This window comes from Meriones unguiculatus, chromosome 17 (assembly GCF_030254825.1).
Source record: "Meriones unguiculatus strain TT.TT164.6M chromosome 17, Bangor_MerUng_6.1, whole genome shotgun sequence".
NCBI lineage: Eukaryota > Metazoa > Chordata > Mammalia > Rodentia > Muridae > Meriones > Meriones unguiculatus.
This window is the reverse complement of record NC_083364.1, coordinates 58,251,231-58,264,441: the sequence shown is the minus strand read 5'-3', so window position 1 is coordinate 58,264,441 and position 13,211 is coordinate 58,251,231. Positions and strand designations below refer to the sequence as shown.

At 39.7% G+C, this 13,211-nt stretch overlaps 1 protein-coding gene across 1 annotated transcript in view; it reads right to left on the bottom strand.

Moving 5' to 3' along the window:
• Positions 1 to 8,710: 8,710 nt before the first annotated feature.
• Positions 8,711 to 13,211, bottom strand: part of Zbtb11 (zinc finger and BTB domain containing 11) — a 38,984-nt gene continuing 34,483 nt past the window's right edge. The window contains exons 9-11 of the mRNA XM_021660374.2: positions 11,729 to 11,887; positions 11,439 to 11,614; positions 8,711 to 10,859 (exon numbers count right to left, since the gene is read on the bottom strand). Coding sequence (XP_021516049.1) covers positions 10,342 to 10,859; positions 11,439 to 11,614; positions 11,729 to 11,887 — 853 coding nt within the window. The 3' untranslated portion in view covers positions 8,711 to 10,341. The remainder of the gene's footprint in view (positions 10,860 to 11,438; positions 11,615 to 11,728; positions 11,888 to 13,211) is intronic.

The following is a 13,211-nucleotide window of genomic DNA, read 5'->3' as shown; positions in this document are numbered from 1 at the left end:
TAAAGATTAAACGTAGGTGTGTAGCACCCAAACTGTGCCAGCTCTGTCTACAGTGTTAATTTGTAAAACAGGGAACTCTGTGATAGATTTCCTTTTTAAAGTATAGTATTTGTAATGTTGCATTCTTTTTTGCCTTTTGATCTTAATAATTAAATATACTAAAGTTAAAGATAAATTCACCCCATTTTTATAGTATTTTCCTTTTTCAAAGTTTATATAGGTAGCCTTACTTTGAGGATGTTATACATTTTGATAAGGGTACTAAATAAAGTGGCTTTTACGTCTTTTGGGAATGTTTTAAATTATAAAGTAAGCATTTCAACTTGCTGCAATTGCCAACTGACGCCTAATAAGTGCTTTTGTCAAGAATGACTGTTGAATTCAGTCAAAGGATCCTTTCTCCATATATTACATCCCAACCTCCTCTCCGCTCTGCAAGTCCCTCCCCCCACCTCCCTTTCCCTGAGAACCATTTCTCATTTGTTCCCCTTCAAGAAAAAACAGGCTTCCCCAACGTTGCCTGCCTGTCAAAGGATTCTTTTTGTTTTAAGACAGGTTTTTCTGTGTAGCCCTATCTATCCTAGAACTCACTTTGTAGATCAGGCTATCCTCCAACTCAAGGGATTGGCCTGCCTTTGTCTCCCAAGTGCTGGGGCTGAAGACATGCTGCCGCCACCCAGCTGTAAAAGGAGTCTTAAGCAATGATTTAAAGGACTCAACCTAAGAAATCTAAGGTGTAGCAGAGTTACCAAATGTACGAAGAGACTACTGAATAAGAAAATAAGAAAATGGGGGCTGGAGAGATGGCTCAGTGGTTAAGAGCTCTGTCTGCTCTTCCACAGGTCCTGAGTTCAATTCCCAGCAACCACATGGTGGTTCATAACCATCTATACCCTCTACTGCTCTCTTTATGGCATGCAGATGTACGTGCACATAAGAGCATTAAAAATAAATCTTTTGTAAAAATGTATAATCATAGGGCAGAGGCTGGAGACAGTTCTGTTGGGAGACTGCTTGCCTAGTATGCAAAAAACTCTGGATTTGATCCCCAGTACTGTAAAATCCATGCATTACCAGTAATGCATACTTGGATTCCCAGAACTTGGGAAGTAGAGCAGGCATATTAAAAGCTCAATATTACCCTTGGCTAGAGAGATACTGAGGCCAGCCTGGGTCACAAGGACCCATGTTGGTCAGAAGGTGGTTTTGGTGTCAGTGGTCAAATTAAGAGTGGCTGTAGAGAAAAGCTGTTTGTCCCACAATGAAAACATTTGGGAATGTGACCCAACCTCTATAAGAGCTCTAATAGTATGGAACTCTCCACCCCAAGGGAAATTAGTAAGAAAAAATACTGTTGTATTTCTTTTTCTGTATAATCCTGTGTTAACCCTACGTTACCTGGGTAACTGGGAGAGAGGAGAGGAGAGATGTCTAATAAAGTGAACTGGATCAGCTGTGAGCTAGGGCTCACTTTAAGAGATCTGAGAACTTTGAGCACTGGCCTTGAGGCATATCACAATGGCTATCCATCTGACTATTGCACATAGCTCTGCATTTATTGATTTTCTTAATTTGAAATGGTTTGCACGTCTCAAGTTGTTCTTCAAGCTAGGTAGCTGAGGGTAGCCCTGAATTGCTGAGTTTCTGCCACTACCTGCTGAGTGCTGTGATTACAGGGTGTATCCTTACATGGTTTTATCCAGTGCTAGACTGCCCAGGACTGCATGCATTCTAGGCAAGCAGTCTACCGACTGAACAGCCATAGCCTTCCTGTGAACATTTCTTGGTTTGGTTTGGTTTAGTTTTTTGAAACAGTCTCTGAAAAGTTCTAGACAGGCCATGCTGGAACTTGCTGTGTAGACTGGGCTGGCCTCCAGAGAGATTCCCCTCTCTCTGCTTCCGAAGTATTAGGATTAAGTATGTCTGGCCTGTACATTTCTTATGTAATAATACTAATGAGCTATCATTCAAAACCTTGATTTTCTATTTTTCAGAGATCATGTCCACTTTGGGGACATTTTTTTTTTTCAATATCCATTAAATTCACATTATTTGTAAAAATAATTTGAGAGGCATTACCAGGTAGGTAGTCCAGGCAAGAGACATATTAGTAGGTAGGTTCAGGAGAGAAAAAAAAAAATTGATTTTGCTAGGTGGCACAGCCATATCCTCTGGAAATGGTAAGAGTCATGAAGGTAGTAGCACAGCTGCTTGACATAGTTTCAGCAAAGCTGAGTGGATTGCTATAGTCACTGTCATTCTATGTCTCGCTTTTGGGTTTTGGTCTCTGTGTCATGTATTCTTGGGGACTTTCAAGATCCATTTTATGTCTTTTGCTGAGAAAAAATATGTCTGAGTCTTTTTAGGAAAATCCTAAAATTGTTTATCTGGCTATGATTTGGAAGTCTTCCTTATTCCCTGGAGATCATTAAGCACAGAGAAGCACATAGCTAGATGAAGTCTTAAGATATCTGCCCATGAGCAAACTCAAATAGCATAATTGCTGCAGGGAAAGCAGAGACAACTGACAAACTCTGACTGACCAGAATGAGTTACAGATTCAAGATCTCTTTATTACAGGCTTAGAGCTCTCTGAAAATGTTTAAAGATAGGGGTTCATACACCTCAGGAGGAATAAAACTCAGTAAGATTGACTAAAATTTTTCCTATTTATAGTGTCGATGATGAAACATATAGTAAAAGAAATTATAGGTATTAGTATGTGCTATTCATAAAAAGACTAGATATTTTCTGTTTCTCTGGAGTGCTCTCAAACTACAAACACTGCCAGCTTAAAAGCAGGCTGTCATGTAATGAATGTGTTTTCTTTGGAGATTCTTTAAATTGGAGTAATAGGGCTAATAAAAATAAAATCTGGACTGCCTCTGACATAATTTGATTGGCCTGTTCTTTGATCACCTCCCCCTGAGGGGAGAGCTGCCTTACCAGGCCACAGAAGATGACAATGCAGCCACTACTGATGTGATCTGATAAACTAAGATCAGAAGGAAGGAGAGGGAGAGGAGGACCTCCCCCTATCAGTGGACTTGGGGAGGGGCATTCGTGAAGAAGGGGAAGGGAGGGTGGGACTTGGAGGGGAGGGAGGAAGGCCTTATGGGGGGATACAAAGTGAATAAACTGTAATTAATAAAAATAAATAAACTTAAAAAAATAAAATCTGTTTGTAACTGAATTTGTAATCCTGGCAAGGTAATAATAAAACAAACACATACTCTGTAACACTTAGATAATCATTAGTCTTTGTTCTATGAAATCTATATAAATAAAGAAGCACCTGATTGCTAGTCAGAGCTGTGAGATTCCCCTGCCCATCACTCTAAGGGAAACCCCCATCCTCACCCCTACTAGGCCTGGAGGTGTACACCTTTCCTAGCACTCAGAAGAATCTGAGTTCAAGGCAAGGCAGCGGAGCCTAAATCCTGTTTCAAAAAAACAAAAATGGGGCTGGAGAGATGGCTTGGAGGGTTTGATTCCCAGAACTCACATGGTGGTTCACAACTCTCTGTAACTCCAAGGAGATCTGTTGTCCTGTTCTGTACCAGCACAGGCGTGCATGAGGTACACAGACTAAACATTCAGGTAAAATATTCATAAACACATAAAATAATGAAAATTTTGAAGAATCAATTTAGATACCAGTTTTCTCAATCTATAGTTATTATAAGTATGGGCAAAAATACAAGTACATTTTCTTAGAGATTAAAAAGGTAATCCTAAAATTTGTATAATACTCAAGACAAAATGAAATAGGAACAGAGTGGGAGCCAGCCATGGCTTAGGCCTTTAATACCAGCACTTGGGAGGCAGAGACAAGTGGATTGCTGTGAGTTCAAGGCCATCTGGGTCTATCTACATAGTTCCAGGCCAGCCAGGGAGGGCTACACAGTGTCCTAACCCCTCAAAGCAGGAGAACTTACTCTATCAGATGTCAAAAATTATAAAACTAAGACGTTGTTGTTGATCAGAATGGGAAAAAGCAACAGCCCATCCCCAGGTGGCCATCTCTGTAGCTGTGGCACACAAAAACACAAAATTAAAAACTGACAAACAAGCTGGGCACAATGGTGGCTCACACCTTTAATCCCAGGACACAGGAGGCCAAGGCGGGTGGATCTCTGTGAATCTGAGGATAGCCTGGTCTATATAGTGAGTTCCAGGACAGCCTGAATTATCTAGTGAGACCCTATCTCAAAAAAACCAAAAACCCTTTAAAAAACAAAACAAACAAAAAACCAAACAGCCAGCCCTGACTGATACATACATACTTAGTATGTAGACCAAGCTGGCCTCAAGCTGAGATCCGTCTGCTTCCCGGTGGGCAGACTAAAGGTGCACACTTATGTCCTGCTGAGACTATTGGTCTTAAAGGCTTTTAACAAACTGTGAAGAGATGAAATGGGGCCACAGAAGACAGTGAGCTTTTTTTTTTGTTTTGACACAGGGTTTCTCTGTGTAGCCTTGGCTGCTCTGGACTTGCTTTGTAGACCAGGCTGGCCTCAAAATCACAGCAATCCACCTGCCTCTGCCTCTCAGAGTGCAGGGATTACAGATGTGTGCCACCAAGCCCAGCTGCCAGTGAACTTGAGTCAAGGCGTAAAAACCAGATAAACATTCACCGACATAATGATAATGGACCTGTCTTCACATTACGAAAGAATTCAAACTGCAGTTGTCCAATGGGGAGTCCACAGGCTGCACAGTTGATATAAAACAATACCTAGTCCCTTGAGCACCCTATCAGAAACAAGCAAACTGACCTGGAAGGACCAGTTCTCAACATAAGGGTAACAGGCTCCCTGAGGTAAGGCCGGGGAGTTTATTTGTGCTGTTAGATCAAAATACCAGAAGGGCAATTTATGGATACTGTAATAAGAATATAAATTATTCTCACACATCTGGAGGCAGAAGTCCAACATGAAGCAGCTTTTGCCTCTGCATCTTAATGGCATTTGCATTCTCTTAGCTGAAAACAGAAGGGCCTAAAAGCACCTAGCCCTGTTACTGCACTAATTTCTTCTGCAGGTGGAGCCTTCATGACCTAATCATCTTCCAAAGGCTACAACGTTTTATTTTATTTTCATGTATGGGTGTTTTGCCTCCATGTATGTCTGTACACTTGATACCCATAGAAGCCTGAAGAAGGTGCTGGGTCCTCTGGAAGTATGTTAAAAATGGTTGTGAGCTGCGATGTGGTTGCTGGGAACTCAACCCAGGTCCTTTGCAGGAACAAGCAGTGCTCTTCACAGCTGAACCTTTTCCCCAGCACCAAGGCTAATGCTACTTTCAGGATCAAGGTTCAACATGAATGCTGGATAACAGGAAAATATTCAAAATAGAGCAGAACCTGATACAGAAGAGCTCATACCCTTTGGGAAAAGGCCAACAAAAGTAGCAACAAACCCCAAAATGAGACAATAGACTATAAACATGGTATGTTAAAAAATTAAGTACCTTCACTCCACACATTTCAACATATTTGCTGATAAATTTGGAAGATCAGCAGAGTTAAGGCCTAACTTGATCTGAAAAATAGAAGACCTGGTAAGAAATTCCAAGGGGACTGCAAGTTTGATAGAATCGTGAGCAGGACACATGTATAGAGAGTTTACAAAAACAAGTGAATTACAGAGGTGGCTCAATAGTTAGGAGCACTGGCTGTTCTTACAACCCAGGTTCAATTCCTACCTCCCACATGGCAGTTCACAATTATCTTTAACTTCAGTTTCAGAAGATCCAAGGCCCTCTCCCAGCCTTCATGGGCATCAGGTACAAAAGTAGTGCATAGACATATATAGACAAAACAAAAAATACAGTTACATAGAAAATAGACAAAATACCTGTATACATAGAGGAAAACTCCAAACAGTAAACCGTAGAGATGTAAGCTACAAATCTAGAAGTTTAACTATCCTGGAGAAATTCTTCAGTCACTCTCCCTTGACATAAGTAGCCACAGAAAAATGCAGTATGGCGACTCCTGCCTATTATCCAACACTCAGGATGCTGAGGCAGAACTTTGAACTCAAGACCAGCCTGGGCCAGAGTGTACTTGGGCTATAAATACACACATACATATTCAAATATGTTAGAGAATTGGTTTCTGCTAACACTGCAAGTTTCTTCTGTGATCCAGATTGCTTAACAGCAGTAGCAGTAACAGAAAGGCTGGGGCATAGCTCGGGTGGTAGAGTTGTCTAGGATTCATGTGGCACTGGATTTAGTCCCCAACACAACATAAACTGCATGTCGTGGGGCATGTCTATAACCCAAAGGGGCATCACAAATTAAGCTCATTCTCAGTTCCACACCGAGTTCAAGTCCAGTCCGGGCTACAGGAGACCCTGGCTCAAAAACAAAAACACTGGTGTTTCTTCAAATACTCAGGATTTGATCAGGAGACAATTCATCTGAGAACAAAGCAATATATGTTTCTAAACAGATTCACTATAGATAAAACACTTTCCCATATGGTATCATTACAATGGTACTGGGCTGGCACACATCTGCAATCCTAGTATTCAGGAGACAAAGGTGGGACAAGTGCTACAGGTATCTGCTGCTCTACATAGCCAGTTCCAGGCTGGTTGAGAGTAAAGCATGAAAACCTGTCTCAAAAAACAAAACATGGACCACAGTGATGGTGTAGTGGTTAGGAGAACCTTTGGGAGTTTTTTTTTCCTCCCAGCACTTCTGTTGGACAGATCATAAACCAGCTGTAATTCCAGGGGGGCCAACATCCTCTTTAGGCTTTCACAGGCACACATTCCCACTTGCAAACACACAATTAAATCCACAAAAATCACAAAACTACTGCAGGATATTTGATCCCATGGTGAACCCCAAAATTGTGAACTGTAAAACCTTGTTTCTTGGGTCTGGTTGAATGCTATTACACATCTTTAATCCAAGAACTTTCTGTTCATTGTAAACAAGGTGATTATGCTATGGTTTACCCAGCCCTAGGACACATTTAATCCAAGAGCTTTCTGTACACAGGATTTAATAAAGTTAACCCTAGTTCAAGAAGAGGCAGAGCAAGACACCAGCTGACAGGAATTAGAGAATAGGAGGGACTTTGAGGTGAGGGGTTTTTAAGACAGTGTGGAGAAGAAGAGCTATAAGCTCAAGCTCTGGCTTTAGTTTAGGCTTCTTCAGCTCCTCAGCTCCCTGACTTTTTGGGCTTTGAGATAGTAAGCCTCTGGCCTTGGGTTTTTTGCTTGGCCTTTTGCTCCTGGGCTGTCAGCTGAGCTAGTGAGCCTTTTGGGTTTTTCCATCCAGACCTGAGCTGAGCTGGTTATTTTCTCTGCCTCTCTGAGCTAGCAGGTTTTCACCCCAGCATCTGGCTCCTGAGTCTTTATTGGTAAAATAGAACTGTTGGGATTTTCCTTCTTTTAAACATTTTGGCACCCAAAGTGGGGTTTAAAATAATGGCTAATGTTGTAGAGGAGACAGCACGGTAGAGAAAGATGAATATACCTTTCAGGATACAAGCTCTGAGAAAGAACAAGGCTGCTGCTGCTTTCTCTCTGCAGGATCCCTGTTGCTGTTGATGCAATGAGACAAGAAGTTGGAGATCTCCTGAAACAAGGATTGAACTGGCTCCAAGGAACCCGATGATGACCTAACTAGCAGGAAGCAGCTAAGAAAGAGAATTGCACCCCGTCTCCTACTAACCCTTTATCTCTCTTACTTGGTGTTGGGATGTTAGAAGGGATTGGGTGGAGTAGGGAGAAATAGATATAAGAAATATAAATAAAGTTGTTTTTTTTTTTTTTTTTTTTTTTTTTTTTTTTTTTTGTTTAAAGTACACCAACATAAAACTATGTTAAAATTTTGGAAGCTTACTTTTTTTCTTTGTGCAAATTTTATTTTCTTTTTTTCAGAGATAGGGTTTCTTTGTGCCCTTTATATCTGTGTAAGCTCTATTTTTATTACTTTTAATTGTTGTATCTATATGGGTTTCCACATGTGCATGCAGGTTCCCAGAATATGAGAGTGGTCAGATCCCCTGGGAACTGTAGCTCATGAGTTGCCTGATGTAGACAGCTGGAACTCAGGTTCTTTGAAAGAGTAGTATGAACTTTTAACTCTTAGTTTGTTTTTGAGGCAAGATTTCCGTGTAGGTAAAATGTTTGCTATGCAAGCATGAGGACTGGGTTTATATTCCCAGAACACACATAAAATCTGGCTATAATAAAAGTGCAGCTGTTGTTCTACCAGTGCTGGACAGGGTTGAGGAAGAAGCATCCATGGGGATTACAGGCCAGGCAGTCTAGCCAAAACTTTTAAGGAAATAAGGTGGAGCGCCAGCAAGATAACTGTATGTAAAGGCACCCACCACAGAGACTAATGACTTGAGTTCAATCTGGGGACCCACGTGATGAGAAGAGAGCCCAACCCCACAGCTGTCCTCACATCTCCACATGTATGCCCTGGCAAGAGTGCCTGCACACAGGCACTCATGTGCTCACACATACACATGCAAAGGCATGCACATGCACAAAATTCAAAAGTGTAAGTAGAAAATAAACAAATAAATAAGGCAGAGAAAGATAAAAGAAAATACCAGATAAGGTTAACTCCTGGCTTCCACCCTTGCAAATAGGTGAGTGCATTGCATAGACCACAGCCTCAAAAGTAATCACTGTCAGGTATAGACTGAAAAAGATGTCAAGCTCAATTCCAAAGCTTTGCTTTTAACAATACTGAACATCTTTTATTTACATATTTCTGACATACATTAATGATCTTATACTTCTAACTAAATCTAACAACAATGGTGAAAATGGAACATAAAAGACAATTTCAAATTTTTGTTACATTGAAATACTTTCTCACTAACTGATGGACATGACCAATGAATAGCCTTTATGAAGTCATGGGCTGTATATAGTTCACTTTTAAAACTGAAAGCCACACAGCTGTTAAAATAACAACAAATTTGCAAATGCAGACATTAAATACGCAAGAAAATGCATGCAGGGCTATCACATTTACTCCTTAACCTTAAAGCCATTTTGAACATATATTGGAATAAGCATCTTAATATTATATATGTACATCAAGGCACATTCATTTCTTGTGCTTTAGGAATGATTTACATATAATCTGTTTTATATCTTAATTATATATCTTAGAAAGCTTCTAATACCTAAAAGCTTAATTTAATAATTATAGCTTGAACAATAGTTTTCTAGAGAGAAATGTGACTTCTCCCCATAGTTATTTTCAAAATCTGGATAATTGACAACTCAGAGGTGAAAAATTAAAAAGAAAAAAAAAAATCAAACACATGAATGACTATAATTTAGTTTTAAGGTAACTTTTCAAAATACTTTCAGCAATTTGATAGTACCATAATCAGTCTTTCAATGTAATGTAGTATAATGAGGGCTGCATTGAAGATCTTCCAACATTCTGAAATTATCTAACAATTATATGGTATCCATATTACCACTGTAGATGTATAGTTTTTTAACAAATTTAAACAAACATGATACAAAAGCTAAAACATAGCAAACATAGCTTCTTCGTTAACTTGTTCATTCTTCAGCAAAAGAAACAGGTTTTTTTTTTTTTCATTTTCTTTTTTTTCCTCCTCATTTATAGTCAATGTTATCAAGCAGAAACTTCCCATCAACAGTGTTCAATAACAGTACTATTTGCTCATGGCCAACTACTTGCTTTGAAGAGATAGTACAGTAAGGCTTTAATAGGCATCTCATGCATTTTAATGGTATTTTAAAATTAGCTTTGCATATGGGTCTCCCATACAGATAAATAAATTATGCAAACTTGATTACAACACAGAACTCATTAAGTGCCTTAAGACAGAATAGATTCTGACTCAGAAGCAGTTAAAATAAATATTAAGTCAAGAATCATACATCTAAAGCATTTTTAAAATGTAATATATTTATGCATCTTACGATAGGCTTTATATTAGAATTTTTAAATCCACAAACAGCAACTAGTCACAGAACCTCTGTATTTTAAGAAGAAACAGAAAAGCTAAGTGCAGCCTTTTAAATTCAAAATATGTAATAAAATGTCAAAATATAGATGAAACTGCTCATCTTTAAATTTAGTACAGTTATTTATAAACATTAATTCATAAAAGGCATACCATGATCAACTACTTCCAACAGATTTTTGTTTTCAATTTCTTTACAGAAAGTGGACTTTCCTACAGACCTCACGGGTCAGACACGGAGTTTAGTAAGTCACCAACAGCGCAGAGTTTCACATTGGAAGTCTCCATGGTGGTGACTTGACTGTAAACACGAGCTCTGTGAGAGCAGCTGGCTCTGGCTGCTGCACTCACTCTGCTTCCGGCATATGTGCCACTTCCACTTCCACAGTCTGAATGGCTTCTGCAACTTCAGACAGCTTCTGTCCCTGCTGCTGTGCTAACACGTAGTTAACCACTTGCATAATACTTTGGTCAGAAAGCGTAGACACTGATGGGCACTCTTCGGTGGCTGCAACAGCTTCCAGAACTTCCATGGTTTCTCCTGTCACCACCACAGTCTCAAGCTCTTGAGGCCCACTGCTCTCTTGTTCCTGCATGTCTGCAGTTAAGATGCTGACAGCATGTTCCACCTGAGTTCCTTGGTTATGAAACTGCAGAGTGTCTTTCTCCAGCATAATTTTGCAAGGCACATAGTCTCTGTGGAATTTAGTCATATGCTTACGAAGTGTTCGAGCGTCTATGTAGGCTTCACTACACACAGGACAAACATAGGGCCGTTCACCAGTGTGTGTTCGTACATGACGTTTTAGTGACCGGGCGTCAGCCCAAGCTACTCCACATGTTAAACACTCAAAGGGCTTAACACCTATTGAAAAAAAGAAAAAGAAAAAAAATGTGTGTGTGGGGTAAGGTAGCAAATTCCAATACATATATATAAATCGATTTGCAAATGTTCTTAAGTACTATTTTCCACAACAATTTCCCTTTTACTACTGTAATCTTTTAATTAGCATCTAACACTGTTCAATGGACTAATCAAGGTTTTGCACTATACTCTCTCAAAAAGTGTTCTCATAATAGAAGTTACCAATGAACAACTGTGAGTTTGTCATGATCTTATCCTTTTTACCACAATCTTCTATTCCTAGGATAAGAACCTCCAAATAGGGCTGGAGAGATGGCTCAGCGGTTAAGAGGACTGACTGCTCTTCCAGAGGTCCTGAGTTCAATTCCCAGCAACCACATGGTGGCTCACAACCATCTGCAATGGAATCTGATTTCCTCTTCTGGTGTGCATGAAAACAGAGTGTTCATATACATCAAATAAATAAATAAATATTAAAAAAAAAAAAGAACCTCCAAATAATTAAGTTCTCAGACTCAGTATCATTTCTGCCACTTAAATACTACTTGGCCTTCTTCTATCATGATAAATCCACATTACCTTCATGGTTGTTCATGTGTCTCCTGTACTCTCTCAGCTGAGTGAACTTCCTTCCACACTGATCACACACCCGTTCCAGGTTTTGCTTTGCTCTTCCTTTCTTCCCATGGGTAGCTTTCTTTACATGTCTTCTGAATAAAGCTTTTTCATAAAATTCTTTGCCGCATACATTACACCTATAATAGAGAAGGCCCAAATTACTTTTTTTTCCAAAGTAAAAATGACCATAAGAATCAACTTAAATTGGGTATATTTCTCATTGAGTTTAGGTCCTTCTGAGGTTTACTCACCTGTAAGGCTCAGTGACAGAATGGGACTTCACATGGGAATACCAATCTTTCTTCCAGCTGTAACATTTATCACAAAATTGGCACTGAAAGGGCTTCACGCCAAGATGTTTGTTCATATGCTGGCGTAGATCTCTAGCTTCAAAGAAACTTTTTTCACATCTGTAATAAAGTTTAATTACCCAACTGGATCATCTTAAAAGCAAGTCTCCAAGAATTCACCACATTGTTTTTGAAGCTTCACAAAATTATTCATCAGAGAGAGAGAGAGATATCCAATTTTTCAGTCTTGCATCAAGGATGCAAGGTTTAAGTTTTGTCAAACACTCAAAATGCTTGAGAAGGCATCATGCAGAACTCCCAAAAGTTAGCACAAAGTGAATTACTGTCCACCTCTCCTCATCCCTCTTTTTGCATACCCTTCAACCCCTTCCTATTTGTCCATTTGCAGAAGGTAGGCTTCATCACTGACACTAGGAATGAAGCAATGATTCAGGCCTAGTCAATGACAATAATAGCATTCCCTTGGTGGCAGCAATCAGCTTAGGAATGCCAAATGACTTAACTTGATCCAGTCAGAGTGAAACTCAGGACTTTTACAGGAACTACCAGAAAATAATCTTGACAATTTGGAAGTTGAGAGGATGAGAAGCTGAAACCACTGCCAGACTTTGTCCATATGGAGCCTGAGAGAAACCAGACACTAATCAATCTGAGTCCAGCTTAGGCTAAACCACGCAGACCCAGACTTTCCTTTCCATTCAAGCCAGATGGGCTGGATTTTCTTCCACATGTAATAACAGCAAGTACTGACAAAAACTGTACCTGGGGCCAGGAGCTGTACTTCAGGGGCAGAGGCAGACAGAACTCTGTGAGTTCAAGTCCAGCCTGGTCACAAAGCAAGTTTCAGAATAGCCAAAGCTATTTAGACCCTATCTTAAAAAATAAAAATATTACACCCTATATTTGCTGGGGGTTTTATTGTTGTTGTTGGGTTGTTGTTTTGTTTGTTTGTCTGTTTTGTTGTTGTCATTTGTTTTGAAACAGTTTTATTTTGTAGCCCAAGCATGTCTCTAACATGCAACTTTCCTGCCTGAGCTCAAGTTTGGGGATTAGAGGCACCTGTCACCATGTATCTTTACTTTAAAATAAGACTAACTGTAGTGAAACTGGCAAGTACAGCAGAGTAGGAAATGGCAAAAACCTCTTTAGACATAAAAGTTGGAGTTCAATTGGTTAACTTTATCAGGGAGTCTAGGAACTTATCAACAGTATACATTGAATCTAGTTGTGGTAGCATATGCCTTTAATCCCAGCATTAAAGGCAAGCAGATCTCTTTTGTGAGGTCAAGGCCAGCCTAGATTACCCAGGGAGTTCTAGGCTAGCCAGAGCTTGCATAGTGAATGAAACCCTGTTTCAAGAAACAATTTCTCAGGATAGCCAAGACTAACTAGAAAAACCCTGTTTCAAAAAATAAACAAAAAA